We start from the raw sequence: 19,432 nt of genomic DNA, 5'->3' as shown, positions 1-19,432 counted from the left end.
TGTCCAGCGTAAGGCCTAAATCGCGTATTTGTGACACACGTTCAAGCGGCGTACCAGATATATTGTAGACATAAGAATGGGGAACACGAGACCGCGTGAATGTGACCGATTTACACTTTGAAATATTAAATTCCAAGTTATTATGTCCAGCCCATGCCACAACGTTGTCAATATCTCGCTGTAGAGTTACACAGTCTTCCATGGTTCCGATAGCCATGAATAGCTTCACATCGTCAGCAAACATGAGACACTGAGCAGTGTTAACAACATCTGGCAAGTCATTGATCATAATTAGGAACTGCAATGGACCCAGGGTACTACCCTGGCTTACTCCGGAGTCGGTAACATAGGATTCAGATCGATAACCATGTAATTGGACGTATTGCGAGCGATCGGAAAAATAACTAATAAATAATTTTAAAAGTTTAGGTGTAAATCCTATCTCTGAGAACTTTTTTAATAAAATATCATTGTGAACGCGATCAAATGCTTTTTTGAAGTCAAAATATGTCACGTCTACTTGTCTATTATGATCCATTTCAGTAACTGTATAATCAACAAAGTTTATCAGATTAGTAGTAGTCGACCTACCAGGTCTGAATCCATGCTGACAGTCTGTCAATTGAGGCTGGACTTGCACCGAAATAAGTCTGTTTAAAATGGATTCAAATAATTTTCCTAAAGCTGGAAGTACAGCAATTGGCCTATGATTTGAAATTTGGGATTTAGAACCATCCTTGGGTATAGGTATAACCCTGGACACTTTCCATAGCTGCGGATAGGTACTTGTTGTGATAGCCAAGTTCATTATATGTAGGAGCGCTTCCTCTAAAACTCTTATGCAATCTTTAATAATAAATGACGGTATACCGTCAGGCCCAATGCATGTCCCCACCCTCAATCGTTTTACTGCTCGCTGCAGGTCGGTTAGCGTTATATTCTCTATAGCGACGCGAGCAGAGAGTTGGGAACACCTTGCCTTGCTTTCAGCCAGATTGCCAGATAAGACAGGTTTATCGTCTAAAAAACTCGATTTAAAATGTTTTGCAAATGCATTTGCAGCATCTATCCCAGTCACCACTTCCCCATCATGATCGTATAGGTCTTGGCCCCTTCTATTAGAACGTTGATTTCGTATAAACTCCCAGAAACTTTTCGGATCATTCTTTATATTAACCTCAGTTCGCGTGATGAAATTTTGATAAGCTATCCTAATTAATTCTTTTGTACGCTGACGATAAAATTTAAACATTTCTCTATTGAATTCTTTACTATATTTTTTATACTTTTTTAAGTGATAATACTTATTTTTTATATTTTCTATAATTTCTTTCGTATACCATCTCGGATATTGATATTTATAATTACTGCAAAAATTTTTAATAGGGACATTAGATTCTAAACAACACGAGTGAAATATATCATAAAAATAATTCAATGCTACATCAACATCGTCACAAGTGAATATCTGATTCCACCTTGCCGAAGCTATCGATTCATATAGTGAATGTAAGTTCGATTTTTTAAAATTCCACTCAGTGACTGATTCATGCGACCGAAAGGTACAAGCGCGCGGACCCGCGTGCCGCGAACGCGGCATCGCGAGGTAGATGCCGAGTGGTGGATGATGTGCATCTGCCGGCACTAGCGGTTTCACATCCTCATACATTTGTACATATTCACTGCTCAGATTGCTTAACACTAAATCTAGAATGTTACCATATTTATTTTTTGTTACATTATATTGATTCAATTTACAAAAAGCAAGCAAATAACTATATTGTAGAATAACATTTTGGCTACAGGAATTTAAGTTAAAGTCGCCCAGTATGACGACATCCAAATTTGAATATTTTGCGATTACATTCTCTAAAACTAAAAACGTATTTAAGTATTTTTCATCATTCGAGTTAGGCGGTATATAAACAACACTGAATACAATTGTTTTAGATTTCAATGTGACAAGTGCCATCACTATTTCAATCTGCTCCGTGTACCCACTAATGTTTAATATTTGTTGGACTTTGTAATGCGAACGTACTGCTAATAGCACTCCACCCCAACCGGCATTATTTGGACGGTCTCGGCGTACTATGGTATAACCGTCGGGGAACACTTCCGCATCAAATATACTACTAATTAAAAATGTTTCCGTTAACGCATATATGTCAGCTGATTCACTGAGTATTGATAACTTACAAGTATGTAATTTAGAACGTAGTCCTCTAACATTTTGATAAACAATTTTGTGGTGTTTATACTTGGGCGGTATCATCGATTTTCTTGCGAAATCCACTACGCCAAGGTCTGATGTAGACATCCTCTATCCAATTTTCAGATGCTAGGTACTTATCTAGATGTTTTGTAGGCACAGATAACTTAAATGACGCATAATCTCCTCGCGACTTCAGCGCTTCGGCAGAACAGTTATCTCCCGGGCAAATGGTTCGGAGATATTCATTAACCTGTTCAACTGTAGTGCCGATTTTCACATAATATAAATGTAAATATGACTTCCGCTGTGCAGCCGACAAAGTAATATTATTGTCAGTAGGGATGGCCGTACCACGAGTAACGTTGACGAGCGAGCGTCGAGTACGCGGTCGTTTTATCTCGATCCATTCTCGCGCGCTGTCCGTTGCCTCAGCCCCAGTGTCACTCGTCAACGTAACTATAGCTTCGTGGTTATTATCGGGCGTCGATGGGGCACACGGAGTAGGAGGTCCACCTGTTGACGTCGTTGCCCGATCCGTATTGTTTCGCATTGTTGCCTTTTTTGTAGCACCTGCAATTGCTGATGACGCACGAATACGAGCTTCACGGATTGGTCGTAGCCCAGTCTCCGATGTCGAGCTACCCTCACCATCACTAATAATAGATTTCGACGAAACTTTTTCATCACCGATTAGATTTTTAATTAGCTTGTATTGGTCAATAATAACTTTCTCGAGTGATAAAACTTTACTCTGTAGTGAAAGCACTGTTTTAGTTAACTCGCGAATAGCAACTTCGGTACTTTTAGTAGACATTTCTATTTTTTTAGAAACAAATACGTAGAGCCGCACTAACTTGCACGAATCGACGATGCTAACTTTTAATCAAATAATTGTCTGTTCCCCTACAACATTTTCAGACAAAGCGGGTTAGTTAGCCCATCGTGATGAATTCAAGAATAAACTACGATGGTTTCTAATGGGAACCGCACGGAGGTAAACTTGATAGGAGTATATTGCTTGCAATAGGGAACTAAACCTAAATAAAATTAAACGTTACTAACATCCCTTTTCCCTCAATGTATGTATTATATTTTTTTATCCATTATTTTGATTTTAGGCACACCTTGTACCAGAAACAAATTGATGAATTTTATTCAAATAGATTTTACAAGTGCTTATAAACCGTCATTTTTTTATTAATGCAGGGTTTGGAAAGTATCTGTTGAGAAGAGCCCGCAAGAAACTTAACAGTTACTGTTTTAAATCTCTTTTGATATTATGTGTACACCTATCCCCCGATTTACACGGTACTTGTTTTACACGTTTTCGCTTTTACACGGTTTTCCAAATAAGTTTTCTTTTTTGTTTTTATCGCACTCTACTAAATGCTACTGTGTTTGAACACGTGCGCTGTGTACACATCTCACGGGGAATCCCGAGCTTATATGCTGACTTGCTGCACATGCACACTGTGTCTATTTCTTCGCATAAAATTAAAGTTTTATCTACGGAAAATTGTATTTGAGTGAAAGTTTCACAGTGTCAGAAAGATTTAATTTTTCATATTCGTAAATTACAAGTGAGTGCATAATTAAGATTTTTATAAATTAACATAAATTAAAAAAAAAAAATATAAGCTTATAATGTCGAAAGAAGTTAAAAGTTATTTCTTTAGAAACTTAAATCGAAATTTTGGATCGTTTAATGTATTGTAATTAAATAAAAAAAACAGTGTTTCCGTAATATATTACATATTTTAACCTGTCAATGCATTTTATTTTTATTTCTGTGTACACCTAAAAATATTGAAAAAAATAACAACTGTTAAATAGCAAAATTATGCATTTTCTGCAAGCTTTTCGATTTACACGGTTTTGACATGAAAATGTTTAATTTTTGATTTACACGTTTTTCTCAGGAACGTATCTACCGTGTAAATCGGGGGATAGGTGTATTTAAATGTACAATGTCTAAAATTACATTGTCGATAAAAGCCCGTGCATGATCGACTAACACCATTCTCACTTATCGTTCAAGTAATCGTTAAGCATGTAATAGGCTTTGTTCAAAGTTTTTTTTTTTAATAACAATTTTAAACTTATAGAAACGTAGACTAAGATATATAATTTTAAATGCTCATTGCTAAAAAGTCCTATTTCTCTATTAATCCTCATTTCACGCTGGGACCCGCCATATTTCACCTATTAAAAAAGTATATAAATATACATATAGTATGTATATTTAGTCATCCATGCATTTGTAAGTGTAATCATTTAATTTAATAATTTATATTAGGTACAAATGGATAATGTTATAATTTTGTGGGCCCTGGTTGCATTTATTAAAGAATTTATTTATTTATTATTATTTATACGATCGTTATGTAAAAAAAAAACACCAAATTTAAAAGTTATAAACATTTATATATTTTCATGTCAATCCTCGTCGGATTGTCCAGAGTCAGTATCCATTTCGTTGCCGCTCTGCTCCGAATGCTCGGATCTCCTGTCTGCTGATTTCTCGTCGTCCGACTCTCCCGGCAACTTGTCATCGTCCCATGTGTGTTCGCTCTCCGAATGGTATTTTTCTACTTCCATCTCTTCGCCCGACGATGAGTCATCTGTTATGAGTAATATAATTTAAAATTTTATTACACAAAAAAAAAAAAACTAAAATTGTGGCATAACTCTATGCAAAAAAAAAAAATTAAAATTAATCCACTGAACCGATTTCGATCAAATTTGTATGAAAGCATATATTTTTAGATAACAAAGAATTTTCCATATAGGTTTATAAATAACAAGGTTTTGGGGTAGCAAACATAAAAAGAAATACAACTAAATTGGTTATGTTTTAAAAATAGAAATAGCGCGTAATGTGAAAAAAAAAATACAAGTGAGAAATTTTACAAGAGAACAACTATGCTAATTACACTTACCATTGTAATCAAGTATCGCCTCCTGGCCCTCTATGTGATCGTTCTTGGCTGACCGCTGTGCCATCGCCAGCTCCAGCCGCCCCTTCAGGTTTAATAGCTGGCACAGGTGCGACCGTCTGCAATTAATAAGCGAAATAAATAAATATACAGTAGGACAAAATAAGTAGTTTAAACAATTTTATATTATCAATTTAAAGTTTTTCAACTGCATAACTTTGAGACAGCCAATATGATAAAAAGGCTAGATCGATTCAGATAAACTTATATTACAAATTAGGATAGTTTAAAGGGAGGACCGTATGGAGGTCGATCTGATTACATTTAAATTTGCTAGCAATGACGTTTTTTAAAGGATTATACTGGAATGACAAATCCGTTTGCGTTGAAGGGATACGCTGGTGGGGCACCAGTGAGTGATTAGATTAGATTAGATTAGATTTCTTTATTTGCGAGAACATTGCTTTTTACAGATATTGATCCATAGTGATGATAGATGAGACTGAAAAGGCAGGTCAGGTAGCCTATCGTAACGAATTCAACGATAAATTAGTCACGATGGTTTCCTGGGGGAATCGCGTGGAGGTCGACCTGATAGGGTATATTGCTAGTAACGGTCAGTTAGCCCATGATGAATTCACTTATAATTAAACACGATGGTTTCCAATGAGGACCGCATGAAGCTCGACCTAATAAGGTGTATTGGGGGGGAAAGGGATTGTTAGCAATGGAGTTTGACAGCCCCATTGCTAGCAATATGCCTTATTAGGTCGACCTCCACGTGGTTCCCCCTGGAAACCATTGTGAACAATTCTTGTCGAATTTGTCACGACGGGCTAACTGACCTGCTTCATCCTGACCTATCATCCTTCACTGGTGCCCCGCCGGTGTACACCGATAGCGCGGGTGGGGTTACCATTCCATTATCATCCATTAAAAAAAAATAAGGTGTATTGCTAGCAAGACTTAATTCTAACAACCCCCCCCCCCCCCCCCCCCCCCCCCCCCCCACCACCAGTAGGGTGCGTAGAGGCCGCGCGTGTACCTGTGCGTGAGGTACGCCAGCAGCTGCGCGAGGTGCGCGTGCGCAGGCGCGCGGCGCGCGGCCAGCAGCAGCGCCGCGTGCGCGCGCAGCGCCGCCGCCGCCCACGTGCACGCCGCCGCGCATCTGCGGACACAAACCACCGCGATTGATTTATTTCATAAACACCCTAAGGTCGATTCTGAGGCAACATTCTGAACCTATCCCTACAATTAACATTTCAACTTGACATCGCAGTGAAATCTTTATTACAAGAAGCGACATGAACTAATTTTGTAATAGATTTAAGTCAACAATTCTTATAATTTTACTTTATAGAAATCCATGAAACAGTAATTTTGAAAAATTATCAAATTGAAATATAGTAATAGTAATAACAAATGTTTTTATTTCAGATATGAAAATACTGTATCTTACTAATATAATAACATTTTTTATACATATATATATATATATACATCAGAATTTTTTTCTTTTTTTTTTTTTCGGGGGTAGCCGGTTAAAAAAGTAACAGCTGAGTTGTTGCTGTGAGTTGCTGTGTTGCTCTACAATTTTAATTATTTATTGCCTTAATGTGTTACTGTAATTGTCACATATTTTCACCACATCTGCCTTTCATAGGCCTTCTGTTTTTACCCAATGGTTAGCTGGTGTAGAATGCCATATGGCATTAAGCTCGCCATTTGTACAAAATTTTATTGTGCAATAAAGAATAAATAAATAAAATCAGAATACATTAACGCTTATCTGTGAGAGCTGTATACACCTATAATTGATGTGTTCATATAGGCTTAAGCTTGGTAGTGAGGAGTGAGATGTTTATGTTCAAGTAAACTTAGATTTAAGCATTTTTGAATAGTATTTTTTCAATTTTTACTTACTTATTGTACATTGTCTGCTTAATTATTGTGAGCATATTGTCAGTGTATCTTTTAAAAATTAATAAATAAATGCTTAACTATACTCACTGAGTGGTTTTCTTGTTGGCCATGATGGTGAGCTGTTCCAGCAGTAAAGGTACGTACTCAGGCGGCAGGTGCGCCACGGTCTGCGACGCGACCGCCGGATCGTCTTTCAACAGCACCGTTAGTATTAAACTGAAAAGTAACGTGTATTTTGTTTATTTATTTATTTATGCTTTTGCACATTCATTTTTAATATAGATATTAGGTTATGACAAAAATGTACACAAACGGACTTATCCGTTAAAGGGATTTCTTCCAGTCAACCTTGAGAACTCGAAAGGAGAAGGTGTCTATAGGGTTTATGTATAAAGTAGTAGCAGTCAGGCAGGCGGCCGGTCGTAAAACTATAAGCCAAATCCTTTAGTAATATGGATAAAACCATATTACGCCGACTCCAAATGATATTTTTTTTTATACAACTTAGAATGGCAAACAAGCTGACGACCCACCTGATGGAAAGTGGTAACCGTCGCCTATACACATGAGCAGCACCATGGACATAACAGAGTATACTGTTTCGCTCATGATACCCCCCATGCGTTGCCATTCCTGAGGACTCAGGTGTTATTCCTCTGTACCCTGTAAATTGTGATAAGGCTAGGAAGACGATGATTAGACTTTTGATTTAAATAACAAAATCTTCACTTTTTTGAAGTCAATTAAAAAGGCAGATAATAAGGACTTACTTCTTATCCTTAGAGTGCAGCCCTTGCATCAGCAGTTTGGTTAGGTTTTGGCTGACGGCCGACTTGCTACGACTCTTCGGGTCCAGCGCCAAGTTCTCCAGCCTCGCTTCCATCGGTATCTCAATCTGTGGACAAGCATCATCACTGTTATTACAGTAACGTAAGTACATACTAGATGAGTTTGTTAGGGGTGGGTATCTGATATTTATATATTGAATCCGTCTAGACATTAATGTCCACCCATTACGATATCGCCCATACCAATCGGACGTCTTTTCTTTTACCAGAGGGAGACTTTGTACAAAAGTCGATTGCTTGGGTACCTCTGTCTCATTCGTGTTTCTACCGTGAAGCAGTTGTGTTTGCATGGCTGTGTTTCGGTTTGAAGGGTGGGATATGGCGTGAATTAACAGGGTACAGAGGAATAACATCCGAGTCCTCAGGAATGGCATCGCATGGGGGGTATCATGTGCGAAACAGTATACTCTCTTATGTCCATGGTACTGCTCATGTGTATAGGCGACGGTTACCACTTTCCATCAGGTGGGCCGTCAGCTTGTTTGCCATTCTAAGTTGCATGAAAAAAATTCATATTCATTACAAATGGTTTTTTTTTTCAATATTACATATTATATACTAATATATTTATTTCTGAAGGTTACATAGTTAATGTACTTGTATTGTGAAGAACTGGTGTCTGAAGTAGGACAAGCCTGTGTTACAGATCACCAGGTCCTCACCCCATGGTCTGGACACTATTATACAGTTTGCTCTGGTTATATTGGCTAACCGATAGTCAATTTTAAACTTCCGCGTTGTTTACACATATTTTAAATACATTATTACACGAATGCACAAGCATGCACGCACTCACACACACGCACACACGTACGCACACACATGCGCGCACACGCACGCACACATGCACGCACGCACACACACGTACTCACCTTTTCACATAGTTTTTTTGTTGTAAATAAAGTGTACTAAATAGGTAACCGCACTCATAGTCCCCAAGATACAGGTCTGGCCTAGTTTGGGGATTGATGGTAATGCAGATATTTCCTCGTTGAATGTAAATTGTAAAAATTGTAAATTGTACCTTATGCAACTGTATCTTTCTTGAATAAATATTATTATTATTACTATAAAATCGGGACTTGACGCGATGTAAGTCTTTGCTGGTAAATAGTGCCATAATTAGGGATCCTTATTAAAACTTTAGTAACGTAACTCAAAGTGTAAAAAAAAAAAATGTTAAAAAATATCTTTCGTCGCGTGCGCTGCGGAAACTAATGGTGATAGAACAAAAGTATGTTGTACAATATTGAAGAAAATATCAATAACTACAAAAAACTCCGCGATACTATATGTCCAGCTATTATCGTTATGTCACAATAACCACTTTTTAAAACGCTGTAAAAATGTCCACCCGTGCGAAGCCGGGACGGACTGCTAGTTATATATAGTAATAAATAAATAACCACGTACCTTCCCGCCGGGCACGGGCCGTTTCCTGCTGACCCCGCCCATCGGTTCCACGTATGTCACGTCCTTGGTGTCCCCAGTCCTCACTTTGTTCACTTCGTTGGTCTCATTCTTCCTCTTGTCCACTTTGCTTGTCTGCTCCGATTGTTCAGCGCGGATAAGAATTTGCGTTTTGGACTTCAGGTCCGGTGTCTGGAAACACAAGTTGAGGGATGGAACATGGATAATTTGATATCAGATTTTAATTATAGCCACTTTTAATACAACTGAATTAAACTGAAATAATTAAAGAATTCACAAAAAAAAAAAAAACTAGCTTTAATTGTGTAAAAACCAGTTATTTTAATCTAAAAACTAAATTATTGAGACAATTTTGATAAAATTTCCATGTCACCAATCTGTATGTATTTTATTTTATTTATTTATTCTTTATTGCACAATAAAATTTTGTACAAATGGCGAGTTTAATGCCTTTATGTATTGCCTTAATGTATATTCTTTTAGATAAAACAGAATTTTCCAAATCGGCTTACAACTAACGGACTTATGAGGAAACAAACAAAAAAAATACAATCGAATTGCGAAGAATCACCTTTTTTTGAAGTCGGTTAAAAATGGTTGAAAAATTATAAAACATGATACAATTCTTCTCAATTCGTTTGTGTTTCTTTTTTCATCACCATCATATCAGCTTTTAACTGTCCATTGCTGAACATTAGTCTCCCTTTTGGAGGGTTTTGCCAGCAGTTGCCACGCTTGGCAACCGCAGTTATGCTTTGGTGATGTTTTAACCCTTCTTTGCATGATTTTTTTTTATTGGTGAAATAAATCCATGTTTAAAATTAAAGGAAAAATGTTTAAAAAAATAAATTTGACAGCTAAGTTTTTTTTTTTCTACAATGGACATTAAAAAGGTATCCAGACACGATCAATTTAAAGTGAACTTGTTCTTTTATATAATTTTTGGGCGTTCAATGTTATGATGGAAATTTCCACCGTTATGCAAAGAAGGGTTGAGAGGGATGCTGCTACCCATCCCTCCACCACTAAGTTTCCTTAGTCGCCTCATAAAACATACAAAAAACTAATAGTACTTATCGAGCAATACTTACGACATTTTCAAACAGAGTGACAGGCCCACTGGTGTATCCCACCAGTACGTCCTGGCTCCTCAGGTGGCAGCACTGCAGCGGGAACGGGGTCGCCCCGGAGCTCGTCACTTGGATCGTTACTGACGGCTTTATTGGTTTCACTGATGATCTGTAAAGGAATTATTTAACCAACATCAATACATGACAAATACCGATACCGCTTTAATATCTATATATCGGTTTCATATGGACATAGATTTTAAGAGAAAAGTCTACGAATATCTTTGGAAAGAACTGTGAAAGCTGTTCATCATCTTCACCATCATCACTTTTGATCTCTATCGTTGTTTATTTGTGTTATCGTATATGATCTATAAGTATGTAGGTATATTTTTATATGTATATTTATATTTGTATGTATGTATTTTTTAATACATATTTGTATATCTATGTATTATTTGTTTAATGTATTCATGTATATATATTTATATACTCATAATGTGCAGTAGTTCTCTATTGTATGTGTTGTAATTTCTTTCACCGCATAATAAAATTTCTGTTTGGTCAAATGTTGACTGCGAGAGAATGCTGTATAGTATTAAGTCGGCCTTTTGTACCAGAATTTTTTTTGTAATGTAGTCAATAAAAAATAAATAAATAAAATAAATAGATGGAAAAAATTCATTACCCATTTCAATACACCCATACCAGTTATATATCTATATTAATTGTAACCAGATTCTACATTTCAATATGAAATGTTGGATAACAGACGTTTACCATATGTGTTATTGAGCCCGTGTATGGATACTGTAACTAAAATATATACATATTGCTATACATATATTATCCATGCCTAAATCCAATACTAATATTATACAGAGGAAAGATTTAAAGTATTGTATTGTTATGGCACACGCACAAACGGAATTTTTTTTATACCACTGAGGTGGCAAACAAGCATACGGCCCACCTGATGGTAAGTGGTTACCGTAGCCTATGAACACCTGCAATACCAGAGGTATTACGCGTGCGTTGCCGACCCAAATATTTAGCTATATGTATATATTTTTAATCATTTATGTTATCTCGCTTTTTTTGTGTATATATGTTGTAATTTGTGTGCTGTATGTAATGCAAATAAAACTATCTATCTATCTATCTAAAGTATAAACTCAAAAGCTACTCGACGGATTTTAAAAATCCTTTCGCCTGTAGAAAATGGTTTCCCTACTGTTGACTGGGAGAGAATGCTTTTAGCATTAAGTCCGCCATGTACACATATATGTACTAATAAATAAATAAAATAAATAAAATTATATTATAAAGAAGAAATATTTGATTTCTTGTTTGTAATGGATCTAATCAAAAATTGTTAAAAATTGACTTGTTTTAAAAATTCTTTCACCCATCGAAATCTATCTTATCAGACAGTAACATGGGATGTATTTAAAAAAAAAAAAAATTATACAACCGGGATGGGTCATTAATATTCAATTAAAAATATACAAAACATGTACTTACCCATTGAGCGTATGCCGATAATAGTGAACAACCCCGCTCCTGGTGGCCGCTGCAATCTGCAGCGAGCTCCCCTCATCCTCACTCCTCATGCTTGCATCTATGAAACTCGGAGCGTCCTCCAAGATGAAGCTGTACATGGGGGTGGACGATATGGATACGGACGTTTTCCGTTGCTTCTTTTTCGGTGAAGAGACTTCACCATTGACCTGTGGTACGTGTTCTTCCGTTATAGTCACGTCCCAGAAGGACAGGAGGCGTTCATTTCTGAAAAAATAATACAAATTATAGTCTGTTGTGGTAGAGGTTCATAAGTTATAAATTAAGTTATGAGTTATAATTACGTTAAAACCATTAAGTTATAAATTTAACTAGACATTATCATAGTAACACTTTCTAAATTACTAAACAAAAAGTTTAATTGATCTGTAACAAACTCCTTGCTACACTTTTTTATAATATTAAAATAACAATATATTTGGTATAATTAGCTGCGACACAGTCTCTTTGCGACTAATGTAGTTCCTTCGTTCCTTAATAAACATATTTATTATTTTTTATAATTATATATTAATAAAGGTATTATTAGAAAAAAAAACTTAATAAAGCCCCCCATTTAGTCATTATGTCCTCCACTACTTGATACATTGATTGTTGATTTGTACTACTATTGAACATATGCTCTCATAGCCTCACGGCCCAACCAGCTCATCTCTAAATAAGTCTATGAAGATGTTATGTACATACTAACATTATTTATTTATTTAAACTTTATTGACCATAAAAAAAATATGGTAAAAAAGGCTGACTCAACACTATAGTAATTATCTACCAGTCAACCTCTAGGATGTACAGAGATACTTGAGTAGCAGCTTAAATAAAATAATACTTTGGAATTATTTATTTAATACTTTATTGTACACATCAGTTATAAAAATATGACAGAGGTAAACAAATGTACAAAGGCGAGCTTAACTCTGATAGAGTTCTCTTCCAGCAACACCCAAAGTGGAAAGGAGCACCAATGTCAGCGGATACAGCAGTGATAATGTTTAAACAGCCAAAATTAAATTAATTACATTATATTTTATCCTACAAATACACATATACATACACATACCTACATCTATGCATATACTTACACATACATACACATATACATACAATATACCTACATATATAGATAAATAAATATATGTTCATAGAGATAGAAGATGCTCTTTAAGTCTACTCTTAAAAATATTTAGGGATTGACTCTCACAGATAGATATGGGAAGAGAATTCCACAATCTAGCAGCATGGACGGTAAAAGATCCACTATATAATTGCTGTAACTTATAGTACATATGCACATAATACCTCCATCCATGTATACAATAGAAAAACATTTAAAAATGCGACACATAGTAGTAACAATATTTATACTTATTTTAGTAATAAATGTACTACCAATTTAATTTTCTGCTCGCCTCATGATTGATTAGTAGAGAATGCCATTAGGTGTTAATTCCACCACATTGTATTTGTGCATTTTAGTTTAAATAAATAAATATTACATTCATGCACTTATATCTTTAATTTAGTTAAATGTTAGTAGTTAAATGAGTTAAGGAGCCGTCTGAAAATTAGCACTATACAGGTACATCTCGCTGGAGGTGTACATATATAGTAACAGCTGAGGCGGCTCCAGCAACCAGCAAAATGAATTGTTTTTTCTTTTTTATTGTTGTTTTTTGCCCATTATTATTGTCGTTGGTAATAAAGGCTCTATCTATCTAATTATTTAAAGAAAATATATTAAAACTTACTGAGATCCTTCAATCAGCCAACTGGAACCATTTGATGTGGTCACTGACAATAATGCTTTTGCTGTTGTGTTGTGTCCCAAGTGCCTCAATATGGTAGCATCTTCGTTGTGCAACCTCCAGAGGCAGACCTGCCATGATGCTGTTATTATGTAATCAGCTGATGTGTCCTGGAAAAATAGAAACGGTATAATAATTGTATTGTTAAATAACACTTTTTAAAAAGACAGCTTTTACCCATTCTTGTGAATTCAAATGAAATTAAATATATTTATTTGCCAAAACATTTTTACATCAATAATTAATTCTACGATTTTTTTCAAAGATATTAGTGTAATAATTAAATAAATTAATTAAATTTAATACTTAAAATAGATACAGGGAATATTTTTTTTATTATTAGTAGTTTATATTGAATTAATAATTAGCTTTAATATTATTTATATAATAATAATTATTTAACAATTGTAATAACAAAATTTGTACACCACTACTTGTATATTTCAGAACATCTTAATTTTATTAATTAAACAAATTCAAAGTATATATAGTGTTATTTTTTTGTTTAATCAAATTTTTGTCGAGGCTTTAGTACACCGGAGTGACTATGCCAGCCTCATAGGGATTGTCTGAAAGTCAGTTTGTAAGTCCGTCAGGGACACCTTTACCCACAGATATGGCCGTCTATATATAGTGTTAGGTTAGGATAAAACTAACTACTAGCCCGCCTGCTAAGCATGACAACTACTGGAAACCTACTCTCCCATTTTGGGAGAGACCTATGTTTTGCAGTGAACAATTAATGACTGATAAGAAGTAACTTAAAGCTTGTATATTTATACAAGCTTTCCAAACATTAATATTTATAATATTGATAGGAAAAGATTTTTTTTTTAACATAAGTACTTAATACTTTATTGTTGGGGGAAAGGGATTGTTAGTAATGGAGACTGAGAATCTCATTGCTAGCAATACATCCAACCAGGCCGACCTCCTCGCGGTTCTCCCTGGAAACTATCACGGTTAATTCCTGATGAACTCATCATGATGGGCTAACTGGCCTGTTTTCATTCTCATCTATCACCCTTCACTGGTGCTCCGCCAGCATATTGCGTTTGCGCAGGCGGGGTTACCATTCCATTTTCACCCATCAAAAAAAAAAACTTTATTGTTTCAAGGGTACAAAATGAGTACTTAAAAATAAACTCCGGTATAAATATGCAAAATAAAGACTGACCTGGTTATGTGGTATAATTTTTATAGCACTTATGTTATTTGCCTGTTTATTTTTATTATCCACAGTAACATTATACTTAAATTTAACATTTCCTTTACTTAAATCCCATTGATATAAATAGCTGGATTTATTACAGCTGTATAAGCCTGATTTCCTTTGCCAGTCCAGTGCATTGATAGAAGAATTGTATGCATTTCCTTGTTTAAGACTCAAAACAGTTTCTACTTTTGCTTGTGCTAATGAATATATCAGAATCTTTCCATTCTTAGTGCCTAAAGCTATACTCTGCGATTCATCATGTGATATGGAATTGCGTTTACCGCCTTTGCCTTTTTGAGAACTCTGCAAAAAAGAAAATTGGAGGTTATTTTAACGAAAATGCCTATAACACATTTATATCGCAGTCAAATAATTCAGCAGTCAACTCAATAGAGTAAAGAGTATTTAAATGATTCATATATAACTTTATTAAACTTTTATTTTTATAGATATTGAATTAAAACCACGTGTATGACTTACATTTGAAACCGCAAGAGTTATCCATTGTAAACAAACAGGTGGCGAACGTAAATGAAGGTCTGGAGTGTATTCCTGTTTTAGAATATTGGTCTCTGTTTCCCATATCCTCAAACGACCATCTTTGCTAATGTATGAATAATATTTTCCATCTTCGGAAAACGCGGCCACTGCCATGGTTATTCACATAACATTGACACTTTGACTGAACTGACTATTGAAGTCAACTTAATAATTTGAAACAGGGAAAATGACTGACATATATGAGCAGACGTTTCATTACTCTTTTACATTGTCAGAAATGGATTACTAAATGATTCGTTTAATTGAAAAAAAAAAGATATATAAAAAATTTGCCTACGTATTTTTCCTTAATCAATATATAAAAATTACTTTTTACAGTTATATCTATTAAACTACCATAGATTTTTTTTCAATTTTAAATTATTAGTTACTATAATTAATCATCGTCAGCTTCTCATGAAAAGAAACGTAATTGTGACATTAAACATCATTATTATGACATTCGATGTTTTTAAAATGACAAACCAAAAGTTACCATTATCATAAAACAATGTTAACCTTGTACAAGAGATTATTAATACGTTTTTTATTCAAAATAATTACAAATATTATTCATTTATCCTATGTAACAACTAAGCCATTATATTTACTGCTATACATTTACTGTAATTACTTATAAATAATATATTTATTATTGGTAGTCTTACAAATGTTGCTACTCTAAATAAATACAACAATACCGACAAGGCGAAACTAAACCAAAAACTAAACGAAGTTTCCAATTTTTCCAGTTTCACTTCGAACGTCATAAACATCTGTCATACATTATTATTCGCTCTCGCTTGTCCGTGCCCGCAAATGTAGGCGGAGTTCACAATATTTTTTAGTTTATCGTTCTCGTTCCACTTTTCGATATCGTTCTTTTATTTTTAAATCCAGTGCTGAGTGCTGTGCTTTACGCTTTCATCCCCACAGTGATGTGTTTCGAAATCTGTGCATAATTTCTTTTTGATATGCTTTTGTGATTATGATGTCATATTTTTGCTTAGAACCTTGAAAGATGAGTGTTAGTGTCGAAGCGGACGTGTCCAGTCCTCTATCTGAAGGGCAGAGTGGCACCTTGGATCGAACATCGAAATCTTCGTCCGATAGCCTTACATTGAGCAAAACTGAAGATGTCGAGGCCAGCCAAGAAAAAGATGATAAATCTGAGCCTTCTACACCTAAACCCCATCCGATGGCGTTCACCATTGATTTTGGTGATGCGAAACGTGTGGACAATCGTCGATTGGAGGAATTGGCAAAAAAATCGCAGGCTAGACATCAGAGGGTCCAATCCATGTCTGCAAGCCTAACTAGGCCATCTCCAGTGCCTCAGAAAACGCCAATGAGTGCTAAACTGCCTAGAAAAGCTCAAGGATACAACTCTGAAGGTTACTTCTCGTCAGACCAGGAAGATAGTGGCCTCTCAGGGTCTGTGAAACTCCGAAGTAGTCCTCTCTCCCAATCCATGCATGTGACCTCCCCTGTAATTAATAACAGGCACACTAAATCCCCAATTACTGAGACTTTGCAAATGAAACGTACCTCCAAAAGTCCAATAGTTGATAGTATAATGTCAAGAAGTGATAATTTCACAGCAAGACAAAGTTTGAACCTGCCTCTGAAGAGTCCTACAAGTTCCTATGTACGAGACATTCATAGAACCCCAAGTTATGGTAATTTATCATCGTCTTATCAGCCTAAACATAGTAGTATATCTGATATAATTGATCAAAGTCCTGAAGGAGTTATGTTGACTGATATATCTAGTCCAGAACTAGATATTTTAACCCCTGACAATGGCTTGTCCACTCCAGATCATTCCAGAAGCCCTTTAATACGAAAGGGTAGAGCATCATCAGAAACACCAGATTTGTTTAAGAAATGTATCCCAAAAGTAGAGCCTTTATATGTCGATGATGAAGTTGATAGACAGTCAAATAACTCGTCAACTGGTACATACACTATTGAAGGTGATAACTATACAGAAGAGCAGAAAGCTAGGATGAGTATAGATCGTACATTCGGTACACATTTATTAAATGATACAATAGAAGAAACCTTGCAGGTTCAAAATGCCGACAGAGATCCTGATATAGTTTTTGACTTTCCTTCCATTCAGAGAGTTATCACGAAGGAGCCTCGACGGGATGTTGCATTAAGAAGCCCATTAACGAATAAAACATTTGATTTACCAAATAAAGTGTCGAAAGACAAAAATGTGTTAGAAATATCCTGTTGCTATGAATCGCCTACGGAGAATGACTTAGCTGCCCAAACATCTAAGCAGATCAAATCTACTCGTAGTTATTTAGAGAAAATAAAGAATAGGGTACGTACAATAACTGAAAAGACTTTTGCTAAGTCACCACCGAAACATGATGAGGAAGTGGACGTTGGGAGCTTCACATCAGTGACCACTTCTGGTGTGTTGAGCTCTAAGAACCTCCCGAAAGTGGAGATACAGAGTCGGAGAAGGTGTAGTTTGACCAAATCTGAGATTGACCAAACTGATTATATACATAGGTTGTCGAGGGAGTCATCAGTGCCTGTCTGTCTTCCAAGTAACAGGGTACCTTTGGATGGTGCAAAATTTGAGAGCACTGCCTTAAAGAATGCTCAGAAGGCGTTGAGAGATGATTCAGGGGTCTCCTCAGATATTACTCCCGACCAGGTTGTAGGGAAGCTGTCATATTTGAGCCTGAATAGATGTAAAGGGGACAAAACATGGATCCAGGATTGGGCGGAGAGTGTTAAGAAGTACAACCATGATGGTACATTTACGATAGATTCCGAGCGGCCGCCAATGAGTCCGAGGCACGTCCAGGGAAAACGTAAGTAATTTTTTTTTTATTTACAATATTAGTTAAAAACGTGTAAAGAGTGATACTACTTTATAGATCTTAAAAAGCGTAAGTTCGAATCTGGAGCACATTTAAAATGTTAACGGTGTTTTCCATTACTGGAGAGTTAGTCGGAAATGTAAATTGACGTGATTTAATTTTTTATCCGTTTTGAATCGGTTATAAGTTTCAAAACTCTAAGGATAGGTTATGTCAGGTAGACCGCCAGGTGGTCCCCCCTGGAAACCATCGTACTGAATCTCAGGCGTATTCATCACGATGGACTAACAGACCTGTTTTTTCATTTTCACCTGTTATCCCTGATAACCTGAGGGTTGATAGGTGAGGATGAAAAGGCAGGTCAGTTAGCCTATCATAACGAATTTAACGCAAAACCAGTGAGGGATGCATGACCGGGGTAATTATTCCATTTTCACCCATTAAAAAAAAACCCCTATTGGCTACACTTTCTCTCAGCCAATGAACATATCACGGTCACGCGTACGAAGTCGCAGGTTAAAGCTAGTTAAATAAATCTCAGTCTATCAGTTTAGAGCGTTGCATGTCTGTAATACGTTCTTGTCTAAATACGCACACGACGCAATCTACATTCAATACATACACACACAAATACAAATATCAACTTCTGCCCCTATTACGATTAGAAAGTAGGTACGTATTTTACTTGGCTTATCAACTCTTTATCAACACCATACAAGCGTTCAGTGACATTAGCGGTACTTTTTTTTTATGGGTGAAAATGCTATGGTAACCCCCCACCTGCGCTAACGGGATACGCTGGCGGAGCACCAGTGAAGGGTGATAGATGAGAATGAAAACAGGCCAGTTAGCCCATCACGATGAATTCATCAGGAATTAACCATGATAGTTTCCAGGGGGAACCGCGCGGAGGTCGACCTGGTTGGGTATATTGCTAGCAATGGGATTTTCAGTCTCCATTACTAACGATCCCTTTCCCCCCATTAGCGGTACTGGTCGTTTGCTGCGTTTGTATCGCTTA

General features: G+C 36.0%; 3 protein-coding genes across 6 annotated transcripts in view; 1 reads left to right on the top strand and 2 right to left on the bottom strand.

Moving 5' to 3' along the window:
* Nucleotides 1-2,153: 2,153 nt before the first annotated feature.
* On the bottom strand, nt 2,154-3,088 carry LOC128200024 (uncharacterized). Its single transcript, XM_052891943.1, has one exon. The coding sequence runs from the start codon at nt 3,027-3,029 to the stop codon at nt 2,256-2,258; it is 774 nt and encodes a 257-aa protein (XP_052747903.1). The 5' UTR covers nt 3,030-3,088; the 3' UTR covers nt 2,154-2,255.
* A 1,530-nt stretch (nt 3,089-4,618) lies between these two features.
* Nucleotides 4,619-15,734, bottom strand: LOC113523178 (WD repeat-containing protein 43). The gene is made up of 11 exons (XM_052891987.1): nt 15,506-15,734; nt 14,987-15,328; nt 13,753-13,919; nt 11,948-12,211; nt 10,445-10,592; nt 9,336-9,524; nt 7,845-7,969; nt 7,162-7,290; nt 6,197-6,319; nt 5,155-5,270; nt 4,619-4,836 (listed from the first exon to the last, which is right to left on the bottom strand). The coding sequence occupies exons 1-11, from the start codon at nt 15,677-15,679 to the stop codon at nt 4,652-4,654; spliced, it is 1,962 nt and encodes a 653-aa protein (XP_052747947.1). The 5' UTR covers nt 15,680-15,734; the 3' UTR covers nt 4,619-4,651.
* A 574-nt stretch (nt 15,735-16,308) lies between these two features.
* The window catches only part of LOC113523168 (uncharacterized), a 66,095-nt gene continuing 62,971 nt past the window's right edge, over nt 16,309-19,432 (top strand). For all 4 annotated transcript variants that reach the window (XR_008252484.1, XR_008252483.1, XM_052891765.1 and 1 more), the window contains exon 1: nt 16,309-18,402. Coding sequence is in view for 2 of the 4 variants with exons in the window: in XM_052891765.1 (XP_052747725.1) it covers nt 16,587-18,402 (1,816 nt within the window). In the remaining 2 variants the exon portion in view is untranslated. The remainder of the gene's footprint in view (nt 18,403-19,432) is intronic.

This window comes from Galleria mellonella, unplaced genomic scaffold (assembly GCF_026898425.1).
Source record: "Galleria mellonella isolate WM207_F2 unplaced genomic scaffold, CSIRO_AGI_GalMel_v1 utg146, whole genome shotgun sequence".
In the NCBI taxonomy this organism is placed as follows: Eukaryota; Metazoa; Arthropoda; class Insecta; order Lepidoptera; family Pyralidae; genus Galleria; species Galleria mellonella.
The sequence above is the reverse complement of the archived record's forward strand: the minus strand, read 5'-3'. Positions and strand labels throughout refer to the sequence as shown.